General features: G+C 56.1%; 2 protein-coding genes across 4 annotated transcripts; both read right to left on the minus strand.

Moving 5' to 3' along the window:
• Window positions 1–6,182: 6,182 nt before the first annotated feature.
• PTGIR (prostaglandin I2 receptor) lies at window positions 6,183–11,048 on the minus strand. The gene is made up of 3 exons (XM_016936270.3): window positions 10,716–11,048; window positions 9,177–9,956; window positions 6,183–7,387 (listed from the first exon to the last, which is right to left on the minus strand). The coding sequence occupies exons 2-3, from the start codon at window positions 9,942–9,944 to the stop codon at window positions 6,995–6,997; spliced, it is 1,161 nt and encodes a 386-aa protein (XP_016791759.1). The 5' UTR covers window positions 9,945–9,956; window positions 10,716–11,048; the 3' UTR covers window positions 6,183–6,994.
• Window positions 11,049–19,634: 8,586 nt separating this feature from the next.
• Window positions 19,635–24,786, minus strand: GNG8 (G protein subunit gamma 8). Of its 3 annotated transcripts, none has more exons than XM_063801954.1 (3): window positions 24,728–24,786; window positions 20,237–20,363; window positions 19,635–19,876 (listed from the first exon to the last, which is right to left on the minus strand). In XM_063801954.1, exons 2-3 carry the CDS (start codon window positions 20,318–20,320, stop codon window positions 19,748–19,750), a joined length of 213 nt encoding a protein of 70 aa, XP_063658024.1. In that variant the 5' UTR covers window positions 20,321–20,363; window positions 24,728–24,786; the 3' UTR covers window positions 19,635–19,747. The 3 variants fall into 3 exon arrangements, with proteins under 3 accessions (XP_063658024.1, XP_016791767.1, XP_063658023.1); XM_016936278.3 differs by lacking the exon at window positions 24,728–24,786 and adding an exon at window positions 21,592–21,673; XM_063801953.1 differs by lacking the exon at window positions 24,728–24,786 and adding an exon at window positions 20,662–20,894.
• Window positions 24,787–25,836: the final 1,050 nt, after the last annotated feature.

Below are 25,836 nucleotides of genomic sequence, written 5' to 3' on the forward strand. Positions count from 1 at the left end.
AAGACCCTGAAGAGCTGCAAATCCCAGGCCCAGCCCACGGCATAAGTCTGTGTGCGCCGGTGTTTAAGTCCCATTTGTGGGTCAGGCCGGGTGCTAGGGAGATGGGAATGAATAAAAAGAAAGAAATCGTAAAATGAATCAAGTCCCCTTGAGTCCTCCGTTCCCAGCACATCACTTCCTGAGCCCCACCCCAGACTAGGGCAGGCGCCTAGAGCAGTCAGCCTCTGTGTCTGCTGGTTTGAGCCAACTGCAGATCAAAAATATTCAAAACACACAGGGTGCGGTGGCTCAAGCCTATAATCCCAGCACTTTGGGAGGCTGAGGTGGGTGGATCACCTGAGGTCAGGAGTTTGAGACCAGCCTGGCCAACATGATGAAACCCCATCTCTACTAAAAATACAAAAATTAGCCAGGTAAGCTGGGAGCGGTGGCTCACGCTTCTAATCCCAGCACTTTGGGAGACCAAGGCAGGTAGATTATTTGAGGTCAGGAGTTCGAGACCAGCCTGGCCAACATAATGAAACCCCGTTCCTACTAAAAATACAAAAATTAGCCGGGCAGTAGTGGTGCGCACCTGTAGTCCCAGCTACTCAGGAGGCTGAGGCAGGAGAATTGTTTGAACCCAGGGGGCAGAGGTTGGAGCGAGCTGACATAGAGCCACTGCACTCCAGTCTGGGCAACAGTGAGACCCTGTCTGCCCCACCCCCCCAAAAAAAATTAGCCAGGTGTGGTGGTGGGCTCCTATAATCTCAGCTAGTCGAAAGGCTGAGACTCAAGAATTGCTTGAACCCGGGAGGTGGAGGTTGCAGTGAGCCGAGATTGCGCCACTGCACACTTGGGTGACATAGTGAGACTCCGTCTCAAAAAACAAAACAAAAAAAAACACAATAAAATATACAACTTTTAAAACAATACAGTATAATTATTTACATAGCATTTGCATTGAATTAGGTGTTATAGGTAATCTAGAGATGAGTTAAGGTATAAAGGAGAACGTATGTAGGTTATATACAAATATGACACCATTGTATATAAGGAACTTGAGCATCCACAGATTTTGGTATCCCAGGAGGGTCCTGAAACCAATTCCCCTAGGATACCGAGGGATGACTGTCTATATTTTCACAGATCCTTGTACTGTGCCCTCTTAGTACAGCTTGTGATTTTGTATCTGAGCTGCTTATTATAAAACATTTCTTTTTGAGACGGAGTCTCACTCTGTCACCCCGGCTGGAGTGCAGTAGTGTGATCTTGGCTCACTGCAAGCTCCACCTCCCCGGTTCATGCCATTCTCCTGCCTCAGCCTCCCAAGTAGCTGGGACTACGGGTGCCCACGACCACGCCCGGCTAATTTTTTTGTATTTTTAGTAGAGACGGGGTTTCACTGTGTTAGCCAGGATGGTCTCGATCTCCTGACCTCGTGATCCACCCGCCTCAGCCTCCCAAAGTGCTGGGATTACAGGAGTGAGCCCCCACGCCCAGCCAAAACATTTTTTTTTAGACAGAGTCTCGCTCTGTCGCCCAGGCTGGAGTGCAGTGGTGTGATCTCGGCTCACTGCAGCATCAACCTCCCGGACCCAAGCAATCCTCCCAACTCCACCTCCCAAGTCGCTGGGAATATAGGCACAGACCACCACGCCCAGCTAATTTTTGTATTTTCTGTAGCGAAGAGGTTTCACCATATCACCCAGGCTGCTCTTGAACTCCTGGGCTCAAGCGATCCACCTGCCTCGGCCTCCCAAAATGCTGGGATTACAGGTGTGAGCCACTGCGCCCGACCTTTGTAACACATTTTTATGTGATTATTCAATCACCCACGTGGATCGTGAACGAGGTAGGGCCAAGGCTATGTCAGTCACCACTATATTCCCAGTGGGCACGAGGCAGCCTCAGGTCCAGACCAGAGCAACTCAAGGTAATGTATGTTGAGTTAATGAATATACAGGAGGCTTAGAAGGGAGGCATCAGATGCCCCAAGTTGGAGGTGTAAGCACGACAGAAATGCTTTTTTTTTTTTTTTTTTTTTTTTTAAGACGAAGTCTCACTCTGTCGCCCAGGCTGGAGTGCAGTGGCATGATCTCGGCTCACTGCAACCTCTGCCTCCCGGGTTCAAGTGATTCTCCTGCCTCAGCCTCCCAAGCATCTGGGAATGCAGGTGCCCGCCACCACACCCAGCTAATTTTTGTATTTTTAGTAGAGATGGGATTTCACCATATTGGCCAGGTTGGTCTCAAACTCCTGACCTTGTGATCTGCCTGCATCAGCCTCCCAAAGTGCTGGGATTACAGGCATGAGCCACCGCACCTGGCCAGAAACCCTTCTCTTAACTTGGTTCACTTTCTTCTAAACCTCAGGTCCCCGCTCAGCCATCCCCTCCTCTCAGAAGCCCTCCTGCCTAGACACCCTTCCACCCTGCTTCATGACCATTCTGAGGACAGGGCTGTCTCCCCCACCGAACTGAGCTACGGGAGGGCAGGGCCAGGTCTATCTCTATCACTGCCATGTCACCAGCATCACAGGGACAAGCTCTGACAGACAGTAGTCCCTCAACAAGACCCTGCGGAGCGGGTGAGCAGACACACGTCCTTGCCATGGCAGGCTGTGGCCAGTGCCATCGTGCAGCCGAAAAAGTTCTGGGGGCCCGCTGAGGGAGGAGTGGTTGCATCTTCAAGGAGGAAAAATGTAAGAAAGAATTTGAAGGGCAAGGGTGTTTTTGACGGATGGAAAAGGGAAAAAACAGTTCCAGGAAGAGTGAGCTCAATAAGCAAAGATGCGGGGGCCCAAAATGTCACGGCCTCTTTGGGGAAACCGCAGCCATCTGTTGCGGCCTCAGCCAAGGCCTGCAGGGGAGTGGGAGCGCGGGAGCTGGCCAGGAGCCTCCAGGTGGCGCCTGAGCCCTGGGAGCTTTCCAAGGCTGGCAGGGACTGCCAGATAGAGCTCTCTGGACAGGACCCGGGCAGCTGGCAGAGAGGATGAACTTGGACAGTCAGGGGCCAGGATCCCATCTAGGAGGAGTTTCCAAATCACCCCCGAGGGGCAAAGGGTGGATGGGGGGCATTGTCTGAAAACCTCTGGCCTGTTAGACAGTGTAGACACCCAGGTCAGAGGTGGGGTGAGGGGAGAGGGTCTGCAGTAAACAGTGAGATGTCAGGCCCTGGGGGAGTAAGAGCCCACAGAACCCCAGCTTCTACGTTGCATCCTCACTTCCCCTTAATCCTCATCTGAAAAATGGGAATGAGAGCAGCGCCCACCGCAGGCAAGGATGCTGTGGTCCAACGCTCAGCTCTGCCTGGTACACAGTGAGCCCTCAGAGGCCAGATGGGCAGAACTGACCCACCTTCGGGGGTGACACAGAGAGAGGAGGTGAGCACCCTTCAATGCCCTTCTCCAGAACCCCCCATCCCTTCCTCACCATCCTCTGTTGGGGGTAAGAGGGTTGGCCAAGGTTTGGCCAGGCTTGGTGACAAAGTCAGGTCCCAATCTGATGTTTGTCAACCTGTTGTGTTTTTGCTTTTAACAAGTGGCTTTTTTTTTTTTTTCTTTGAGGCAGAGTCTGGCTCTGTCACCCAGACTGGAGTAAACATCTCGGCTCACTGCAACCTCTGCCTCCCAGGTTCAAGCAATTCTCGTGCCTCAGCCTCCCGAGTAGCTGGGACTACATGTGTGCGCTACCACACCTGGCTAATTTTTGTTTTTGTTTTGTTTTGTTTTTGAGACGGAGTCTGGCTCTGTCGCCCAGGCTGGAGTGCTGTGGCGCGATCTCAGCTCACTGCAAGCTCTGCCTCCCGGGTTCACACCATTCTCCTGCCTCAGCCTCCCGAGTAGCTGGGACTACATGTGTGCGCTACCACACCTGGCTAATTTTTGTTTTTGTTTTTGTTTTTTTTTTTTTTGAGACGGAGTCTGGCTCTGTCGCCCAGGCTGAAGTGCTGTGGCACGATCTCGGCTCACTGCAAGCTCTGCCTCCCGGGTTCACACCATTCTCCTGCCTCAGCCTCCCAAGTAGCTGGGACTACAGGCGCCCGCCACCACGCCCGGCTAATTTTTTGTATTTTTAGTAGAGATAGGGTTTCACTGTGTTAACCAGGATGGTCTCGATCTCCTGACCTGGTGATCCGCCCGCCTCGGCCTCCCAAAGTGCTGGGATTACAGGCGTGAACCACTGCGCCCGGCCTAATTTTTGTATTTTTAGTAGAGATGGGGTTTCACCATGTTGGCCAGGCTGGTCTCAAACTCCTGACCTCAGGTGATCCTCCTGCCTTGGCCTCCCAAAGTGTTGGGATTACAGGTGTTAGCCACCACGACAGGCCAGCACCCAGCTAATTTTTTTATTATTATTTGTAGAAACGGGTTCTTGATATGTTGCCCAGGCTGGTCTTGAACTCCTGGGCTCAGGGGATCCTCCCGCCTCAGCCTCCCAAAATGCAGGGATTACAGATGGGAATCACCTGGCCCTGCCTACTTACTTTATTTTTTAATTTTTTTTTTTAATCGCAGTAAGATACACATAACATAAAAGTTGCTATTTTAACCAAAGTTACAATTCAGTGGCATTCAGTGCATTCACACTGTTGAGCAACCCTCACTACTATCCAATTCCAGAACATTTTCATCACCCCAAAGGGGAACCCCAAGCTCATTCATGGGTGACCTTGACCTGTTTTTAACTCTCCCAGACACCCCTTGTTCTGCTTTATTGTGATTTGAAACGTGGTTACCTGGGCAGGGTGGGGGAAGTCAAAACACCCGAACCAGAGCCGGGAGGTGGTTTCCTTTTAAATTGTATCTGTCCAAATAACAGTAGCAACAGCGACAGCAATGGCAATCATAGTGACATTTCTTATGGGCTTTATTCCAAGCCCTGAGCTAATTTGCTCTTCAGAGGGAATTGCTTAATCCCCAAAGCCACCATGCAAGCTAAGTGCTAGATTATGATCAAGAGGAAACCAAGGTGTCCCGGAGTGGATAGACGGGCCTGCTCCAAGCCCACGCCCACTCGCTGTGTGAGTCGGGACAGGTGGATTATCATCTCTGGACCTGGACTCCGTCTTCTGTAGAAAGGACTTATTGCTGGGCTCACAGGTTCCCACCTGTAATCCAAGCATTTTGGGAGGCTGAGGTGGGAGGATCACTTGAGGTCAGGAGTTCGAGACCAGCCTGGCCAACGTGACGAAACCCCGTCTCTACTACACATACAAAAAAATTAGCCAGAGGTGGTGGTGCACGCCTGTAATCCCAGCTACTTGGGAGGCTGAGGCAGGGGAATCACTTGAACCCGGGAGGCGGAGTTTGCAGTGAGCCAAGATGGTGCCATTGCACTCCAGCCTGGGCGACAGAGCGATATTCCGTCTCAAAAAAGAAAGAAAGAAAGAAAGAAAGAAAGAAAGGATTTATAATAGGTTGCCCTGTGGATGGAGTGGGAGGAAGCGCTGCCTACCCCTCGAAGAGTTGGCTGCTGTTGTCCTCATGGGAGTCTCAGGCCTCACGTACCACGCCTCTCCCCAAGTGTGGATTTTTTGTTTTAACAGAGGGGGAGAGTAGGAAAGGGGAACTGGGACTGGCAGTGCAGTGGGGCTGGGTGGGGGGAGTTCCCACTCACCCTCCCCCACCCTAAACGCCTACTCACTTCCTTCCATGCTCAGCTCACTCCTGAGCACCCTCCATCCTGGGCCTCTCTGAGGGCAGGGAGTGGTCATGAGAAGCTGGTGTGGATGGCAGGCCGGAAATCACCCCGGCAGGGCCCAGGGTGGAGCAGAGGCTTGTCTGTGTCCTTAACACCAGGCAATCAGCACTGCTGAATTTCAGTGGAAGGTTGAGGGTTTTTTTGGGTTTTGTTTTTGAGACAGTGTCACTCCGTCACCCAGTGGCACGATCTCAGCTCACTGCAGCCTCAACCTCCCACGTTCAGGTGATCCTCTTGTCTCAGCCTTCCTAGGAGTGGGACTACAGGTGTGCACCACCACGCCCAGCTAATTTTTAAAATTTTTTTGTAGAGACAAGTTCTCGATATATTGCCCGGGCTGGTCTCAAACTCCTGGGCTCAAGTGATCCTCCCACCTGAACCTCCCAAAGTGCTGGGATTACAGGCATGTGCTATGGTGCCCAGCCAAGTATCTGTTGAATGAATGAATGAATGAATGAATGAAATCTTGGTGAGGGCTCTAAGGACACATAACATGAGGTCAGGCTCTGCAAGGAGGCTTTTATTTATTCAGGACCCTGGGGACAGGCACAGGACTTAGGTTTGTGTTCTGGGGCAGTCCCTGGGATCCGCAGCCCCCACCCTTCATCTGCCAGCTTCTCCATCTGTCTCCCCACCACCTGCACCCCCCCAGTTCTCATCTTGCAGCCAGTCAAGCTAGGTGGAATGTCTCAGGCCCTTTTTGTACCAAGCACATGTCCTACGTCATCACCCACAATGCAGCAGCCTCCCCTTCCTCCCGTTGCCCCTTTGGGATGCCAGGGCTCCCAAGCCTGATGGGGGACCAGCGGCAAGGGAAGGCAGGGAGCTTTTCCAATAACTGTGGTTTTTGTGGAGCAGAGAGGGGCTGGCTCTTGGAGTGGCTTGGTAGAGGGGGAGGGCCATCCCCTGCGGACTTGGGGTGGGCAGTTGGGCCCCCCAAGTGGACGCAGATTGGAGCCAGCACCCAGACCAGAGCAGACCTGAGTGTACAGAAGCCGCTGGGAACTTCTCCGCCTTCTAAATATTTAGACAGTGAGATGGATGGGGAATCCAGGGCCAGAGCAGGTCGGCCAGGCCACTGGTTATTTTGAGAGAACCATTCTTTCTGCACTCCAGGATAAACGTTTCCTCTGTCCCTCACTCTCTTCCCAGAGCCAGCAGCGACTGCCCTGCCGCAGGAGAAACAGCAGCTGATCGGCCCCAGAGTTTGGGGGCCAAGGTTCCAGCATCCGCAGCCATCAGCCATGTCCCTGATTTTCTGGCTCCTGTCGCCCGAAGACAGGGCAGAGATCACAGGGTCAGCTCGAAATGTCAGCAGAGGGAGCAGGCGACGCTGGCTTCTGCTTTGGACGACGTTCCCACGGCGCTGCCGCTGGACTGCTGTGTGAGAGGCAAGGGCTCCACCTGCCCCTCGCCCCAAGCCGACAAAGGCACCCAGCTCCCCTCCTTTCCCACAGGAGCAGAGGGGGCCCTTGGGTCCCTCCTCCCAGAGGCGAGCTGGGAAAGGGGTGTCTGCGAGTCGCCGTGGGCAGGCCCGAGGCACAGGCAGCAGACCCAGAGCTTGAGTCGCTGGAAGACAGCCTTGCGGAAAAGGATGAAGACCCAGGGGTCCAGGATGGGGTTGAAGGCGTAGAAGCGGAAGGCAAGGAGGTCCCCCATCTCACTGCTGCTGTCAGGGGCGACGGCCTGGGTGAAGCAGCGGATCTGAGGGCAGGGTGAGGGCGTCAAGGAGCACCCAGGAGTCCTCAGCCTCCCCACCCTGGCTCCCTCCTCCCACTTGCTTACCAGGGATGAGATAGGGGTGACATGTCAGAGGGGAAGGAGATAAGATAAAGACTAAGTAAAAAATGTATCTGGGGAACACAGGGAGAGAAAGCCCCAGGAAATTGCCAGAGATGCCTAAGGGGAGAGGGATGGGGGCCAGGTATGTGGGTCTCCCCACCCTTGGAAGCTGGGAGGACCCTCGGGCTCCACAGATTTTTGAGTATAACGTCCCTGCAAGAAGGCGGCGCCACCCGGCTGGGCCCCCTGAAACTGCCGCAGAGCTGCGGTGGTGTCTGTGCGTATCTGTCCACGGCATCTGAGTCTCTGAGTCAGAGTAACCCCCAAAAAAGATTTAAGGACCCCCCAATCCAGCCTGGCCTCTTGCATTTTACAGAAACAGAAACTGAGGCTCAGAAGAAAGGTGGCACGACCAGGTGTCACAGACACTGAGTGGGTACCGGGGTCTGTGCCACTCCCACTGGGGAGGGGCAGAACGGGGTTCCCGCAGGAAACCGAGGTGCAGAGGCAAGGGTGGGGCCTGCTCTGAGGCAGAGGGGAGCCAGGTAGGTGGGAGATCGGGCTCTACAGTGGAAGGACCCAGGACCAGGACGTGGCTCTGTGTGACTGTGGGCGAAAGACACTGCCCCTCATCTGTAAAAACGGGGATGGGAGAGAACGTTCTCTTGGTTTCCTGCCAAATACTGTGGAATGGGTGGCTATGATCATTTTGAAAATTATCTTAGGAAGTATCTGTAAGCCACTAAGCACGGGGCGGGCATAGAGAAGTGCTCAATGCGTGGTGGTCTTGTCATTACAGGGGTGGGGAAGGATGGGGGATGCATTTCATCATGGGGGGCTCAGGATGCCTAAGCTGGGAGACAAGGTGTCAGAAGAAGTCAGATGCAGAAAGACCCCTCCAGAAAGCCAGGAGCTGTCTGACTGAGGACCAAGCCTCTGTCTGATTTGTTTTTGTTTTCTTTGTTTTTGTTTTGAGACAAGGTCTTGCTCTGTCAGCTAGGCTGGGATGCAGTGGTATAATCACAGCTCACTGCAGCCTCAACCTCCCAGGCCGGAGCAATCCTCCCACCTCAGCTTCACAAGTAGCTGAGACCACAGGCACAGGCCATCATGCCAGGCTAATTTTTAAATGTTTCATAGAGATGGGGTTTCACCATGTTGCCCAGGCTGGTCTCAAACCTCTGGGCTCAAGTGATCCTCCTGCCTCGCCTTTCTTTTTCTTTTTTTTCTTATTATTTATTTATTTTTTTTTTGAGACGGGGTCTCACTCTGTCACCCAGGCTGTAGTGCAGTGGCACGATCTCAGCTCACTGCAACCTCCGCCTCCGGGGTTCAAGCGATTCTCCTGCCTCAGCCTCCCAAGTAGCTGGGACTTCAGGCATGTGCCACTACGTCCGGCTACTTTTTATTTATTTATTTGTTGTATTTTTAGTAGAGACAGAGTTTCATCATGTTGGCCAGACTGGTCTCGAACTCCTGACCTCAAATGATCCGCCCGCCTCGGCCTCCCAAAGTGCTGGGATTACAGGTGAGAGACACCGCATCCGGTCCTGCCTCGGCCTTTCTACATGCTGGGATTACAGGCGTGAGCCACCATGCCCACGATGTCTGACCTCTTTTGAGCCTCAGTCCCCCTATCTGTGACATGGGCACAACCCACAGAGCTGCCCTCCTCCTCTCCCCACTCCTCCCAGCTCCGGAGGGGACTCACCGTGAGAGGCAGGGAGCACACGGCCATGACCACTGTCATGAGGGCCAGCAGGATCAGGTGGTCCACCTCGTCCTCTCCAGTGCGCGGCCGTGGACCCAGAGAGCCCTGGTGGCGCTTCTGCTGGCGGTACATGCGGCAGAGGCTGAGGGTGACCGAGCCGTTGCAGAGGAAGATGGCAGCCACCAGCAGGGCCACCAGGCCGGCGTAGGCCAGCGAGAAGGCGGCGCCGCCCGGCTGGGCCCAGCGCATGCGGAGGAAGCACCAGCTGCCGGGGCAGTACTGCTGGTGTTGGCCCAGGCCCAGCAGGGGCAGCGCGCAGAAGAGGACGCAGAAGGCGTAGATGGCTGGCAGCGCCAGGCGGGCGCAGCGGGGCCCGTCCAGCTGCGCGTAGAGGTAGGGGTGGCTCAGCGCCAGGCAGCGCTCCACGGCCATGGCAAAGAGGATGAGCATGGACGCCAGGCCGAAGAAGGTCATGGCGAAGGCGAAGGCATCGCACAGCGCGGGGCCGCCTCGGGCCAGGCCCAGCAGAGAGCTGTTGCGCGCATAGGCCACGAACACGGCCGGGCTCAGGAAGCTGGTGCCCAGCAGGTCGGTGGCCGCCAGTCCGGTGACCAGCACCGCGAAGGCCGAGGGGCGCGCCGGTCGCCGTGCGCTCAGGATGCCCAGGGCCAGCCCGTTGCCCACCACGCCGGCCACGAACATCAGGGTGCTGGTGGCCGGCCCCACCGAGCCCCGCACGTAGGTGAGGTTCCTGCACGAATCCGCCATCCCAGGTCTGGGCTGGAGGGTTCCCAAGGTGGGGGGTCAGAGGGAGCCAGGGCTACCCCTACCACCCAGCCCACTCAGATGTCCCTGCTGGCCAGCCCTTTTGGCAGCTGGGGCCTCCCAGCCAACCCCCAGTTCTCCTGTGTGTGCGGGTATGCAGTCCTCTCCCCTCTGGCTTCTCCAGTATCTCTCTCTGTCTCTCCCTACCTTCCTGTTTCTCTTTCTCTCTTTCTTTTCTTTCGTTTCTTTTGAGACAGAGTCTCACTCTGTTGTCCAGGATGGAGAGCAATGGCATGATCTCGGCTCACTGCAACCTCCACCTTCTGGGTTCAAGCGATTCTCCTGCCCCAGCCTCTGGAGTAGATGAGATTACAGGCGTCCACTACCACACCCAGCTAATTTTTGTATTTTCAGTAGAGACGGGGTTCCACCATGTTGGTCAGGCTGGTCTCGAACTCCTGACCTCAGGTGATCCATCCACCTTGGCTTCCCAAAGTGCTGAGATTACAGGTGTGAGCCACCATGCCTGACACCCACCACCCCCCCACCACCTCCTATTTCTTTCCTTCTCTAGCTCTGTTTCTGCCATTAAAGAGACAGAGAACATCCGGGCATTGCCAGTTCTTTCCCTCCCTGTCTCTCGGTCTCTTGCTGATATCTCCCTGTCTCTGTCCCCTCCCTTGTCCTTGTCCTCCCGGTACCTTTCTCCCTCTAACCCCACACCCTCTACCTGCTCCTGCTCTGTGTTGCTGCATCCCCAGCCCCTCACCGCACCTCTCCAGTCTTGCCCAGGCTCTCCTGTCCCGTGCGTCTGTGCCTTCACTTGCTTTGCTCCGCGTGTCTCTCGCTGCCTGTGTCGGTCTGTGTGTCAGCTTCTCCTTCCCTCCTCCCTCCGTCCCTCCCTCCTTCCCACCCTCCTCAGCTTGCCTGCTCACCCCAGCTTTTTCATTTCCTCTCTCTGCCCCGCCCTCCCTCACTGTTCTCCAGAGGGCCCCCTGGCACACTCCCCACTCCCCGTCCACCCGCCCAATCCAGGACATCCATCTCCCATCGCTGCCTCCACTCTCCTCCCCACATCCTCTCTTGGTTCCCATCACTGAGCCACCTGCCACCTCCCCACACACAGGTCTCCTCCCTCCCCCAGTGTCTCCCTCTCTGGCCTGGGTGGGGAATTCCTGAGTCACCATCACTTAGGCTTGGAGCCTCCCGGGGTAGTAGGGGGCCTCTAGGAGGGACCTGAAGGGCACAGTTGACCAGGCTTCAGTGGGGTGGTCTTGGCCTGGGCTGTCTCAGGGTGGCCTCTGGGATCTATTCTGGGCTCCAGGCCCCGGGGCTGAGGACATTGCCCAGGGATTGAGAAATGACCAGGAAATTCCTCTCTGATGTAGTGTTTTCCAGACACCACTGAGAGTTCTGGTCCCTGGACACAATTCACTCCTTCCAGAAAGCTGAGGAAGGAGGCTTGGCCAGAGAGAGACATGCCAGTCCCTCGAGCCTGTCCCTGGGCACCCAGCTCACCCTGCAGAGACCCGAGAAGAAAGCATGAAGGGGTGTATTTGGTGTCCAGTTGTCAGGGACAGGCTTGGGAGACTTCCATGGCCCATGATGGAAAGGTAGCACTGGGCCACCGTCCGACTTCTCGCACAGCAACCCTAGGCCCCAGGCCAAGCTCTGGTGACCTTGACCTTCAGGAATCATATTTTGATCACAGGAAGCTGTCCACAGCTCCAACATTGCTGCCATGTGTCCCCCACCCTCCCCAAACACAGCCAAGCCACCACCGCTGCAGCCTCGGGCCAGTGTGACAGACCCACGTGTTCCCGCTGCCCGCACAGCGTTCACGGGTCTCCCTTCCCACGGAGTCGGTGGCTTCCCAGGCAGCCTCCCAGCCCAAAAGGGCCAGATAAAACCTCAGAGACCCTCTCTGAGCCCCGCTGTTTCTCAGGGGGACGGTCTCAAATCCATTCGACTTGGCTTCCTGTTTCCATCTGACCACCTTTTTTCTTGCTGCGAGATGGTCCCAGGTGAGGAGAGGGAGCTGGTAGACTTCAGCCTCCTCCTCTGTGCGTGGGGTAACACGGGCCTCAGGGGCCTGGTGGCCAGCCTCGGCCTGCAGCACATCCCAGATTGGTCTTTGTAACAAGGAGAGAGGCTGTGCGGGTGTCTCTTGTCCAAGGCCAGGAGGGATGTGTCCAACCCAAGGACTGGACTGTGGGCAGCTGCCGTCTTGCCCTCTGTACCCTGGTGTGTGACCACAACCCCTTTGCCCCTCCCCCCCATCTCCCTATCACCCTTGCCCAGCTGGCACCCGCAGCTTCCAGCAAGATGGACGCCCAAGTTCCAGCCCCACCGTGGCTCCCTAAGGAACCCCCAGCCCTGCTCTGGGGGTGCCTGTACATGTGGGCTCCAGGTCCTGCCACGTTGTCCCGCCTCATGCCTTGTGGTCCCCAGACAGACCAGAGGGAACTCAGGAAGTTATATCATATTAATGAAGGATGATGCCTGGCAGGCGTGCATCTTGTTTCGGCATCGGGGGGGCCTCTGGTTCCCGGAGACTCCCTCTCTCGCTTCCTGTTACAAGGACGGTTAACATTCAGGAAGTCCCCTCTGCTCCCATGCCCAGTGGGACCACAGTCAAACCCTTGTCCCTTCCAGGCCTCAGTTTCTTTTTTGCTGTTGTTTTTCTTTTTGCTTGTTTGTTTTTGTTTTGAGATGGAATCTTGCTCTGTCACCCAGGCTGGAGTACACTGGCATGATCTCAGCTCACTGCAACCTCCGCCTCCCGGATTCAAGCGACTCTCGTGCCTCAGCCTCCCGAGTAGCTGGGATTACAGGCATGTGCCACTGCGCCCAATTTTTATATTTTTAGTAGAGGTGGGGTTTCACCATGTTGGCCAGGCTGGTCTTGAACTCCTGACCTCAGGTGATCCGCCCGCCTCGGCCTCCCATAGTGCTGGGATTACAGGCGTGAACCACCTTGCCTGGCTGTTCGTTTGTTTTTGAGACAGGGTCTTGCTCTGTCACCCAGGCTGGAGTGTAGTGCTGCAATCTCGGTTCACTGCAACCTCCACCTCTGGGGTTCAAGCGATCCTCCCACCTCAGCCTCCTGAGTAGCTGGGACTACAGGCACCCACTGCCACGCTAGCTAATTTTTGTATTTTTCTAAAGACAGGGTTTCACTGTGTCATCCAGGCTGGTCTCAAACTCCTGGACTCAAGTGATCTGCCTACCTCGGCTTCCCAAAGTGCTGGGATTATAGGCCACCACGCCTGGCCTCAGGCCTCACTTTCCCCGCCGATGCCACTAGGAGTCATGAGCCCTCGCAACCCCAGGATCGGTTCTGTGTTCCTGCATCAGGAGCAGGTAGGGGTGGCAGTGACTGTGACTCCCTCCTAATGAGGGGACTGAGTTCCCCAGAGTCCATACTGGCGCCAGACATGCCTCAGTCACCTTGCCCTGAAACCCAGCCTCCTGCTTGGCCATGGCCCCAGCTAGCCGGGCCAAGCCCACAGCAGGGTCCACATGGGGGTTCCACTCCCCAGCCAGGTGCCTTGGGGTGAGAAATCACCCACGGTGCGTTGTGCCAGGGGCAGCTTCCAGGGTGGGCGGAGCTATGGAAGGAACTACCCTGGGGGCGTGGGTCCGTAGCCTTCATCTCACACTCTCTCCACCCATGGCGAGGAACAGGACCAAGCCTCCCTGAGGGGGACCCTGAAGCAGCAGGGAAAAGGAGGAAGGACAGCTCAGAGACCACTGAGATTAGGGATGGACACACAGCACCCGGGAGGGGAGAGAGATTGAGGCTAGTGTGCTGGGGACTGTGGGTGTGTAACCGGATTGTGACTCTGTGTAGAGTTAGTGCGGCCCACGTGACCTAAGTGAGCATTTTTCTCAGCATTGTGATTGTGTTTGTGTGTGTATTGTGTGTATGTGTGTATTGTGAGCTCGTGGGACTCTGTGCACATGGGCACACAGCTATGTTGTAGTTTTGTTTTGTTTTTGAGATGGAGTCTTGCTCTTTTGCCCAGGCTGGAGTGCAGTGGTGCCATCTCGGCTCACCACAACCTCCACCTCCCGGGTTCAAGTGATTCTCCTGCCTCAGCCTCCCGAGTAGCTGGGATTACAGGCACCCGCCACCACGCCCAGCTAATTTTTGTATTTTAGTACAGATGGGATTTCACTATGTTGGCCAGGCTGGTCTCAAACTCCTGATCTCAGGTGATCCGCCGGCCTCAGCCTCCCAAAGTTCTGGGATTACAGGTGTGAGCCACCATGCGCAACCTAGTTTTTTTGAGACAGGGTTTCACTCTGTCACCCAGGCTGGAGTTGCAGCTCACTGCAACCTCTACCTCCCAGGCTTAAGCAATCTTCCCACCTCAGCCTCTCAAATAGCTGGGACCACAAGTGCTCACCACCATGCCCAGCTAATATTTTTATTGTTTTGTAGAGATAGGATCCCACTATGTTGTCCAGGCTGGTCTCAAATTCATGGGCTCAAGTGATCCTCCCACCTTGGCCTCCCAACGCACTGGGATTACTGGCATGAACCACAGCACCTGGCCGAGAATGGTTTTTGGTTTTTTTGTTTGTTTGTTTGTTTGAGATGGAGTCTCACTCTGTTGCCCAGGCTGGAGTGCAGTGGTGCCATCTCCGCTCACTGTAACCTCTGCCTCCCAGGTTCAAGCGATTCTCCTGCCTCAGTCTCCCAAGTTGCTGGGACTACAGGTGCGAGCCACCATGCTCAGCTAATTTTTGTATTTTTAGTAGAGTTGGGATTTCGCCATGTTGGCCAAGCTGGTCTTGAACTCCTGACCTCAAGTGATCTGCCTGCCTTGGCCTCCCAAAGTGCTGAGATTACAGGCGTGAGCCACCGCGCCTGGCTGAGGATGGGTTTTGAAGTTCGTCTCCACCACTCACCAGTCAGTCACCATGTGACCTGAGAAAATGACTTCCCCTAGCAAAGCTTTGATGTTCTTCATCAAATGGCTGCCTTGACCTTGTTGGGGTGTTATGTGAAGATAAGAGACAGTTCCCCCTGCCTGCCTCTCAGGAAGCCCTCAAATAGCTGTTGATATTATTCATTCAACAAACCGTAACCAGCAGTTTACTGTGTGCTAAGAGCTGGGGACACAGAGGGGCTCAGAGGGCACAGCCCAGGAAGAGTGTTCTCAAACAGGTTTGTCCACCCAGTGTGGGGATCCTGAGCAGGGGTGCCTGCATCTGTTTTTTTTGTTGTTGTTGTTGTTCTGAAATGGAATCTCGCTCTGTCGCCCAGGCTGGAGTGCAGTGGCGAGATCTCAGCTCACCGCAACCTCCACCTCCCGAGCTCAAGTGATGCTCCTGCCTCAGCCTCCTGAGTAGCTGGGACTTCAGGTGCCCGCCACCGTGCCTGACTAATTTTTGTATTTTTAGTAGAGGCGGGATTTCGCCATGTTGGCCAGGCTGGTCTCGAACTCATGACCTCAAGTGATCCGCCCAACTTGGCCTCACAAAGTGCTGGGATTACAGGCTTGACCCATCACGCCCAGCCCAGGCCTGCATCTGGAAGTGCCGCAGACCTAAGATCCTGGCTTGCCCTGGGCCTGACCCTCTCCGGACTCCCTGGTTTCCGTCCTCCTGGCTCTGGCCCTGGGAGGAAGTGGACCTTATCTCATGTTCTGCACACACGCACCACCAGCTGCTCGTGCCTGCCAGGCCTCCCGTCTGCCTGCTGTGCCCTCTCACTGCTTTGAGAAACTGCTATGTGTGTCCCCGACCTGTCTCGCCTTGGCTGGTTCCAGCATCCAGAGCCAGAGGCCTCCTTTCTCTATCCACTCACTGCCCTCCACCGCAAATGGGCCCTGGCCTACCTTCTGGTGGCTGCACCTCACCTTGCTCCAGGGGGCATAACCCAGTCTCCTGCCTACCCTGCCTCTGAATGGGCCGTGCCCCTCACCTGGGGATCCCCTCATTTCCTAGCCTTCAAGGCCTCTTGGTCACCCCCTGAGCCTCTCCTGAGCGGTCGTCCATCAGATCCTCCCACTCCCATTCCAGTCTCAAACCCCAGCTGGTTACCTCTCCATGCCTGTTTCTCTCTCTCTCTCTCTTTTTTTTTTTTTTTTTGAGATGGAGTCTTGCTCTGTCCTCAGGCTGGAGTGCACTGGTGCGATCTCGGCTCACTGCAACCTCTGCCTCCTGGGTTCAAGCAATTCTCGTGCCTCAGCCTCCCGAGTAGCTGGGATTACAGGTACATGCCACCATGCTCAGCTAATTTTTGTATTTTTAGTAGAGACGGGGTTTCACCATGTTGGCCAGGCTGTCTTGAACTCCTGACCTCAAATGATCCGCCTGCCTTGGCCTTCCAAAGTGCTAGGATTACAGGCATGAGCTACTGCGCCCGGCCCCATGCCTGTTTTCCTTGTCTGTAAAATGGGGATAAACAGAGTCGCCTTGAGGGCTATCGTGAGCATTGAGCAAGATGGGACTGTTGAACTGTTCCCCTAGGAAGCGATGGCCAAGATTGCAGCTCCTGCTGGCTCTAGGCTTTCCCTCTCCCGCTGTACTCCTTCGGCCAAGCCAAGCGCTGCTCTGAGCGCCTGGGTTGGGGTGCAGCGTGCGATGTGGGTGCAGAGGGAAGACAGCCTGAAATAGGGCAGCTGAGAGCCCTTGGGGTCTGGAGGAACAAGCACCTCACCCTGCATGCACCTCTACCTCTTGGCCTGTCTCTGACCCCAGCATGGGCCTGGCCCCAGAGCTGACTTCACCCCTGGGGGTGGCAGGAAGCAGCAGCTGGTGACCAGAAGCTGGTGCTGCTACAAGGCGGTAAATTTAATAAGATTATTCGGATCTGTTCTCATGGAGGCTGGGCACGCAGGGACCTGCCCTGTCCCTCCTGGATTGTGACTTCTGACTTCTCCTTTCCCGTAGCCTCAGTTCCCCATCCTCCTCCTCCAGAAAGACACCTCCTTCTGGTCCCCTCTGTGTCCCACTCCCACCAGCCCTCCCTTCCCCCAACCCAGGTCCCATTCAGCTGCTTACATCTCCATAGTTTCTGTCCCCCAGGACCAGGAATGTGAAGGAGGAAGGGTTTGCACTACGCAGCTCTGAGATTCCAGGGCTCGAAGGATCTAGCTCCCAAGAGCCTAGGCTCAGAAACTCCTTACACTTCTTCTGAGATGCCGAACTCTGGAATCCTAGGGTGCAGGACCCCATGATCTTGGCCCCATAGGATTGAAAGATGCTGGAATTCCAGCCCTCAGAGGTCCTGGGATCCTAGATTCCTTTGCATTTCAGGTTCTGAGCTGTAAGGATGCAGGATCTGTGAATTCTGGAATCCTTCTAGCTCCTTCCTGCCCAGTTTCTCTCCCCGCTCCTCCTCCACACCCTAGCTCATCTCTGGCTCACTCCCTGTCCCCCGTCTCCCCCGGGGCTCCCACAGACATGATGCAACCAGGCCGGAGCCAAGCCAGCTCAGAGGTGGGAAGCAGGAGGGAGATGTAATTACAGACGCTCCTGCCTAGATCCTACTGGAAACTCAGAGTAGGGGCCCGGGGGACCCTAATCCAATGTGAATAATGGAGCAGACTTGTGCACATTCCCCCTGTGGAGGGGAGGCCCAGCAAGCCACCTCCAGCCAGATCCAGGGTCCAGCCTCCACCAGCCCCAAGCTGGGAAGCCTGAGTATTAGACAAGATAAGAAGAGATGTGGGAGAGGAGAGGGAGTGATCCTCAGGCCCTTGGGCCAACCAGGTAAAATAATTGGCCAAACCCACAGCTTCCCTGGCCTGCATTCTCCCCATTTTCAATGGAGACACAGAACATTTCATTTTTCTTTTCTTTTCTTTTCTTTTTTTTCTTTTCAAATAGAGTCTCGCCCTATTGCCCAGGCTGGAGTGCAGTGGCGTGATCTTGTCTCACTGCAACCTCCACCTCCCAGGTTCAAGCGATTCTCCTACCTCAGCCTCCTGAGTAGCTGGGATTACACGTTCATGCCACCATGCCCAGCTAATTTTTGTCTTCTTAGTAGAGGCGGGGTTTCACCATGTTGGCCAGGCTAATCTTGAACTCCTGACCTCAAGTGATTTGCCCACCTCGGCTTCTCAAAGTGCTGGATTTATAGGCGTGACCCACCACGCCCAGCCATTTTATTTCTCATTCCTCCATAAGAAGCACCCGACACAGGCTTCAGGCTAAATGGCAACTGGTCCCCAGCTTCCTTGACCAGAAGACAATAGGGCATGGTGGGGACTTTGGTGAGCTGGAAAGCCCAGGCCCCGTCTCACAGCCTATGCGTCACCAGACCTTACAATTTCAAAGAAGACTTTGCAATTCCAGAGGAATATGGACTTTGATGTGAAATATCTGTGTTTTTCAATTGGCAGCCAAGTCAAGAACATCTTTAAACATCATGTAAAGCCATAAAAATATAACTGCGGCCAGGCGGGTGGGTCACGCTTGTAATCCCAGCACTTGGGAGGCCGAGGCAGGCGGATCACTTGAGGTCAGGAGTTCAAGACCAGCCTGGCCAACATGGTGAAACCCCGCCTCTACTAAAAATACAAAAATTAGCTGGGCGTGATGGTGCATGCCTGTAATCCCAGCTACTTGGGGGGCTGAGGCAGGAGAATTCCTTGAACCTGGGAGGCGGAGGTTGCAGTGAGCCAAGATCCTGCCGCTGCACTCCATCCTGGGTGACAGAGCGAGATTCCGTCTCTCTCTCTCTCTCTTTCTCTCTCTCTCTCGATAGATAGATAGATAGATAGATAGATAGATAGATAGATCGATCTGCAAGCTACGTATGTCCTGCAGGCCAGCAGTATGTGAATTGGAAAACAGAGGGCAGGAACCAGAGCTGTCACAGTCATCCCTTTGTCTCCAGAAAAATGACAAAATAAAAGAAGAATGAAGGAATGTACTCATTATTTTCTTTCCTCTCCCTCCCTCTAGCCATGTTTCTCTCTTCTGGGTCCCCAAATTTTATTACCACCATGTTCCAGCTCAGATGTCACCTCCTCCAGGAAGCCCGCCCTTACCTCCAAGCTGAGTCAGGAGTTATCTCTGCGCTCCCCCACCCAGCACTGCTCACTCTGGGTTTTTACCATCTGGGGACAGGTCTTTCTCTCCTACTGGACTCTGAGCCCCAAGAGGGCAGGGCAGAGCCAAGGCTGTCTTGGTCACAGCCATGTCCCTAGCATTGCCCAGCGCTGGTCAGAGAGTAGGTACTCAGGGAGTGTTTGGAAGAATGAATGAATGAATGAACAAGTGAGCAGGGAAAAAGTGCAGGGCTTTAGGACAGAAGCGGGCCTGCGGTAGAGGGGAACCAGGTGTGAAAACAGGAGTCGTTAAGGGGGTGAGAAGTGTGGGATGGGGACTGGGGACACTAAGAATGTCCAAGCCAGTGGGGAGGAGAGGAGAGAGGATGGCGGAGGGGTTCAGGGAGCACTGGAGTACCCCCGTCAGCGCTCTGTTACCGCCTAGCTTTGTGACTCTGAATAAAGGACTTCCTTCGGCTCAGTTTCCTCTTGGGTATCATACAAGTAGTTAGCTGTCTTCTGGGGCTGTCGGGACCATTAAGTTCAGGATCGACCGTGGAGGAGAGAGCACCGAATACTCATCTCCTCCGAAGCTTTGGTGGAGTCGTACTCCCTCCACGTCCACCCCAACCCCCAACACACACACTCAGAAGGAATGAGAACGGACACAGCTTCCCCTACGGTGGCCCCAAGCTCTGTGCGTGCCTCAGTCTCCCTGAAAGCACAGGCACCACCACAGTTACCAAGTTTATTGGATCCATACTTTGGCAGGGGAGGGTAAGCTGTCCGGAGGGCTCAGAGCAGAACACAAAAGAGGCGCTTGTCGCGGAAGGGGTTCTCCGCGGCGGGTACTGGCGTCACCAGCGGGTCATCTTTGGCATGCGTCTCGCAGAAAGCCAGGAGTTCCGCTGCTGCCTGCGACACCTGCGAGCACCCGGGTGGAGATGTCACCGCCCTGCCCGGCTCCTTGGAGCCGCCCACTTAGGCCCCGCCTCTTGCCCTGTCCCCTCCTCCCACCTTGCCCCGCCCCATACAGGCCTTTCCCCTTGTCCTACTCCGCCCCCTCGTCCTGGCCCCTCCCCTGCCCCACCCCTCCCCTCGTCCTGGCCCCTCCCCTGTTCTGCCCCTCCCCTCGTCCTGGCCCCTCCTCCTGCCCTGCCCCGCCCCTTGCCCAGCCCTGTTCCCAGGGGCATCCTTGCACTATGGCTCCGAGCCGGGCCGACACAGCCCCGGACAGACCGCAGGCCCAGAACCCCCGCCCTATTCCCCACCCCGACCCAGCACCTTCATGCGGTCGATGTTCACCTCCAGCTTCAGCTGTTCCACCGTCTTGCGGGCCTCGGCAATCTTGGCCATGTTGTTGGACATGGTTGCGGCGGGGAAGGGGTTAAAAGACGCGCGGGAGTGGGGGCTGTGGGGGTAGGTTAGGATACGTCTGGGTCCCGAGGTGCGGGCGAGAGGGCGGACCCCAGTAACAGGTGCGAGGGTGGAAGGGCGCGTGAATGGGGTGGCCAGGGGCTGGTGGAGGGAGGGACAGATGAAGGGGACAGGAACAGGAGGAGCGATGGAGGGGTGCACGGATGGAGGTAGCTAAGGCAGGTGGGGAGAGAGCAGGGAGGGGCGAGGGAGGGAAGGAGGGGCGCACAGATGGGAGGCTGAGACAGAAGGACAGGGCCACAGGTGCTGGATCAGAATCCAGGTGTCCTCACCCCCGGGGGCAGAGCGAGAGCCAGGAGGGGGGCCCCTCCCCCAGGCCAATTAGCAGTGGCTCCAGGGAGAACTGGGAATTAAGATCGCGGCGGGAGGGGCACAGAGGGGGCCTCATTAGGGCCTTGGCAGCAGCTGCCCCCTCCGCCACCCTCAGGGAGCCCCCCCACCCTAGCCCTGGTCACCTCAAAGCCTCCTCTGCTCATTAGCAGCCAGGGGAGAGGGTTGGGGGAGCCCAACTCGGGCACCTGAGGAGAGGCCTATCGGATGGACAGAGGGACAACGGGACGCGCAGAGGCAGAGACAGAGTAATGGAGGGAGAGACTGAGGCACGGGAGAAATGAAGAGACGGGGAGGAATAGAGAGAGGGAGAGACTGGGGGAGGAATGAAGTGATGGAGGAGAAAATAGAGGGACAAATGAAGGGGGGAGCAAGGAACAGGGTGATACAAGGCGACAGGCACCGAGGGGACAAAGGGACAGAGGGGACAGAGCGGGGGAGATGGAGGGAGGGGGTGTGGGGTGGGAGAGGATGGGGAGATGGAGGGAGGGGGTGTGGGGTGGGAGAGGATGGAGGAGATGGACGGATGGGGTGGGAGAGGATGGGGTGATGGAGGGAGGGACGAAGGAGAGAGAAGGGGAAATGGAGGAAGGGGGGAGGGAGGAAGGAGCAGAGACACCAAGGAGATAAAGGAACAGAGACGGGGAGATAGAGGGACAGAGGAAAGAAGGGAAGGACAAAGAGAGAGATGGAGGGGTTGGGGAGAGATGGAAACAGAAAGTGGGAGAGAGGAACAAAGCGAGAGACAGGCTGATGGAGACGCAGAAGAATTCATTCACTCACTCATTCACTCATTCATTCCCAGGCGGAGAGACGGTGGCCAAGGAGCAGGCAAAGGGACCAGCTGTGGGGCCGGGACCGGAGCTTCCTACCTGTTGCTGCTCTGGGCCGGGCTGGCGGCGGTGACAGAGGCTGGGAGGCAGCGTCTGGGTCCCTCCGGCCCGCCCCGCCCCCTCCCCTGGGGCGCAGCCCCTACGGACCCGCCTCCTCCCGGAGCCACCGTCCCCGCCGCCCCGCCACCTTGGGGCTCCCTCTCTGGGCCCTCTCTCTTGTCTGTCAGTCCTATCTTTGTCCCTCTCCCTGTGTCTCTGCCGCTGCTGTCCTCTTGTGTGACTCTCTCTGTGCCTCTCTCACACTCACTAGAAAACACAGTCTCTCTAGGTGGGCCCCGGGCCTTGCTACATTTAATCCATAGTCACAACAAACCTCTCCAGTGTGTCCCACAGAGCCGCTCACTCAGCCACACTCGCCACCTCGGTGTCACCACCCCCCCCCCCCCAGCCTCATGCTCACTGTCCCTCACACAGACAAAAACTATCTTGCCCTGTCACACGGTAGCACCACACAACCTCACGAATGACCTTGCTCAACACAACCTCACACGGTTGCCCCAAATGCCACACACAGCCGCCACCAATGGCAGCTCCAAGCGCTACACAGTCAGATAAATTATCTCAGAGCACCAAACGTACCACAGTGTCACACATAATGTCTCCAAATGTCACACACATTTGCATGCCTTTTTTTTTTTTTTTTTGAGATGAAGTCTCGCTGTGTTGCCCAGGCTGGAGTGCAGTGGCCCAATCTCGGCTCACTGCAACCTCTGCCTCCTGGGTTCAAGCCATTCTCCTGCCTCAGCCTCCTGAGTAGCTGGGATTACAGGTGCCTGACACCACGCCCGTCTGATTTTTGTATTTTTCGTAGAGACAGGGTCTCACAATGTTGGCCAGGCTGGTCTCGAACTCCTGACCTCAGGTCATCCACCCGCCTCGGCCTCCCAAAGTGCTGGGATTACAGGCGTGAGCCACCGCGCCTGGCCTTGCATGCCATTTAAACTTCTCTCTCAATCTCACACCCTGTCCCAGTCTCACACTTTCTGTGTCTCACGGTGGCATGCAATTACCCAATACAACCTGTCAAGTACACACTGTTTTACAGTATTTCATAGTAACACCCAGTCGCCTGTCCAGTGACAACCATGGAAGGTCACATACATTCTCTCACAGTCTCCTGGTGTCACACGCATCTGACACATTCCCTCCATACACAGTCTGTCCCTGTCACACACGCGCATGCATCCCATCTCCTGGTGTCATACCTAGCTACCCACGATAGCTCAGTGTCTCACAGAGTCCCACACAAGCTCGCAGCGTTTCACACACTCACTCCCACCTCTCCATCATCTCTTGCCTTCTACACACAAGGCCTCCCTCACGCTCTCGCTTCCGAGTGCCCTGCACAGCCGCAAACTCTCGCATGCACTGTCACAATGCTGCCATCTCTCACCAGCTCAGTGTCACACATAGTCACGCAGTTTTGTTTTGTTTTTTGAGACAAGGTCTCTCTCTCTGTCACCCAGGCTGGAGTGCAGTGGTGCGATCTTAGCTCACTGCAGCCTCCACCTCCCAGGCTCAAGCGATCCTCCAACCTCAGCCTCCCAGTAGCTGGGACCACAGAGGTACATAACCGCACCTGGTTAATTTCTTTTATTTTTATTTTGGTAGAGACGGCGGGTGGGGGAGGGGTCTCCCTATGTTGCCCAGGCTTGTCTCAAACTCCTGGCCTCAAGGGATCCTCCCGCCTCAGCCACCCAAAGTGCTGGGATTACAGCAATGTGCCTGGATCACGCACTTTTTCACAAGCCATACACAGTGTGGCCAACACAGACTGTCTGACACTCACTGCGTCTGTCCCACCCAGGCCCCCTATGTGCCTCTCATGACACCTGCCCACACCACCTCTCAGTGTACATCAGTCATCAGTCTCACTCTCTCTCACACAGAATCTACTTGTGTGACACACACAGCACCGTATGCTCACCATGTTGCACACAGCCACACACACTGCCCCCTCACACGCACCGTCACACACGGTCTCTCACTCCCACATACGGTCTCTCAATGTCCCATACAGAGCCCCAAAGAGTGTCTCTCCCACACCCGATCACACATAACCTTTCATCAGCACACACAGTCACCCACAATCTCTTAGCATCACCAGTAATCTCAGTGTCACACACAGTCAGCGACATGTCATCTCTGACATATGCAGTCCCACTCAGTCTCTCCTTGTCGCACATAATCTCACATCAATCAGTCACACACAGACTCCCAGCACCACATACCATCTCACCAGTACACCATCATGGCAGTACACACTCATGGTGTCCTGGTCCTGGCACTGCACACCATCTCACGGCAGTCGACACTCACACAGTTTCCTGGCGTCGTACACCATCTCACAGCAGTACACATTCACAGATCTCCTGGAGTCACACACCATCACGGCAGTACACACTCACACACTCTCCAGACGTCTCACGCCGTCTCCCGGCAGTACACACTCACACAGCCTCCAGGTGTCACACGCCATTTCCCAGTGTCACCGCGAACACCAGCGTCCCCCGCTCCCCAGCACTCCCCTTTTGGCGCTCACACGCAGCGTCTGCCGGCCACATGAGGGCGCGCGCAGCACGCCCAGGCGCCCACCCTGCCCCGAGAGGCCGCAGGGAGGAGGTGGCCACAGGGAGGAGGGCCAGGCGGGAGATGAAGGGGAGACTCGGGACCAGAGGAAGCACGGCAGGGAGCCAGGGGCCGGAGGGAGAGGACAGAAGATGGACGCAGAGAAATTCACAGACAGGGGAGGGAGATGCAGGGAGAGTCAGAGAGACGCAGGGGGCTATAGGGAAACAGATTTAGAGAAGGAGCGAGCTAGGGACTCAGAGAGACAGAGACGGGGAGGGCGCTGCGGGGAGAGGGACAGGAGAGGCAGAGACAGACAGGACACAGAGAGACGGGGGTAGGAGAGAGACACCCAAGCCGAAACTCAGAGACAGGGACGAAGACGCAGACACACAGAGATGGAGGCAGAGGCGGCCAGAGAGACAAAGAGATGCACAGAAGGCGCCTTCCAGTGGGGACCCGACGACGGAGGCGGGGCCTGCAGAGGCGCGACCGAAGGGGAGGGGTCCGGGGCGGGGTTTCTAAGGGGGCGTGCCCCTCGGTGTACCTGGGGGCGTGTCCCGATGGACGGGGCTTGGGGTTCTTTCTGGACCTGGAGAAGGCGGGAGCCCTAGGAAGAGGTGGAGGTGGGGAGGAGCATCTTTACCGCAGTCAGCCCACCCTAACTCGGTTTTCACCGCCTGGACAGGGAAGGGAGACGGGCGGGGAGGGGACCCCGACCCGAGTCCCTGGTGGAGATTTGGGTCTCGGACCCTAGCTCCCCTCCCCCTTCCCCTTGCGGGCTCAACGGGGCCAGATAAAGGAGGGAAACCAAGCCCACATCTGGAAAGCATCAGGCGCGCCGGACGTGCCAGGGCCCCAGGCCCGGCTGCGGAAGAGGGGAGGGGAGCCAAGGCGCTCCTCGCCCCGCCATCGGGGTCCGCCGGCGCCGAGGAGGGGCCTGGGCGTGTGCCGAGCCTCCGCGCCTCTCGCAGCTGGTTTCTATCAGCAGTCTGGCCTGGGCAGCCCCCGAGGAGGAAACCAGCTCAGAGAGGGGGAAGACAGGGTGACGATCCAGTCTTCCCTCCCGCTCCTCCACCGCGGCCAGAAGCTGGGGGATGGGGGAGACGGACAGACAGACACTGCCTGCCGTGAGCGCAGCCTCCGTTCCTCTCCTGAGCTGCAGACCGCAGCAGATGACCTCAGTTCCTGTCCTGTGCCCCAGCCTCATGACAGCCTAGCGCTTGAAGGCATTACAGTCCCCATTTTTTGGAAAAGGAAACTGAGGCCCTGGATTCGGATTCCGTTCTGACGTTAATTATTCAAGAAATCATCAACAAACGGCAAGAGTGAATTCCAGGATCAAATACCCAACCGCCTGGGTGTTTAGTGGGTCTCTCGAACTCAACGCATCCAATACTGAGCTGATTCCATCGACCAAATTCGCTCTTACTTCAGGTTTACCCATCTCAAGTGATGGTAAATCTCTGAGTTTTTGTTGTTGTTTTGAAACAGAGTCTTGCCTGTCGCCCAGGCTGGAGTGCAGTGGTGCAATCATAGTTCACTGCAGCCTGAACTCCTGGGCTCAAGTGATCCTCCTGCCTCAGCCTCTGCAGTAACTGGGACTACAGGCATGCACAACCATGAACAGGTTTTGTTTTGTTTTTTAACAGAATC

This window comes from Pan troglodytes, chromosome 20 (genome assembly GCF_028858775.2).
Source record: "Pan troglodytes isolate AG18354 chromosome 20, NHGRI_mPanTro3-v2.0_pri, whole genome shotgun sequence".
NCBI classification, from domain to species: Eukaryota; Metazoa; Chordata; class Mammalia; order Primates; family Hominidae; genus Pan; species Pan troglodytes.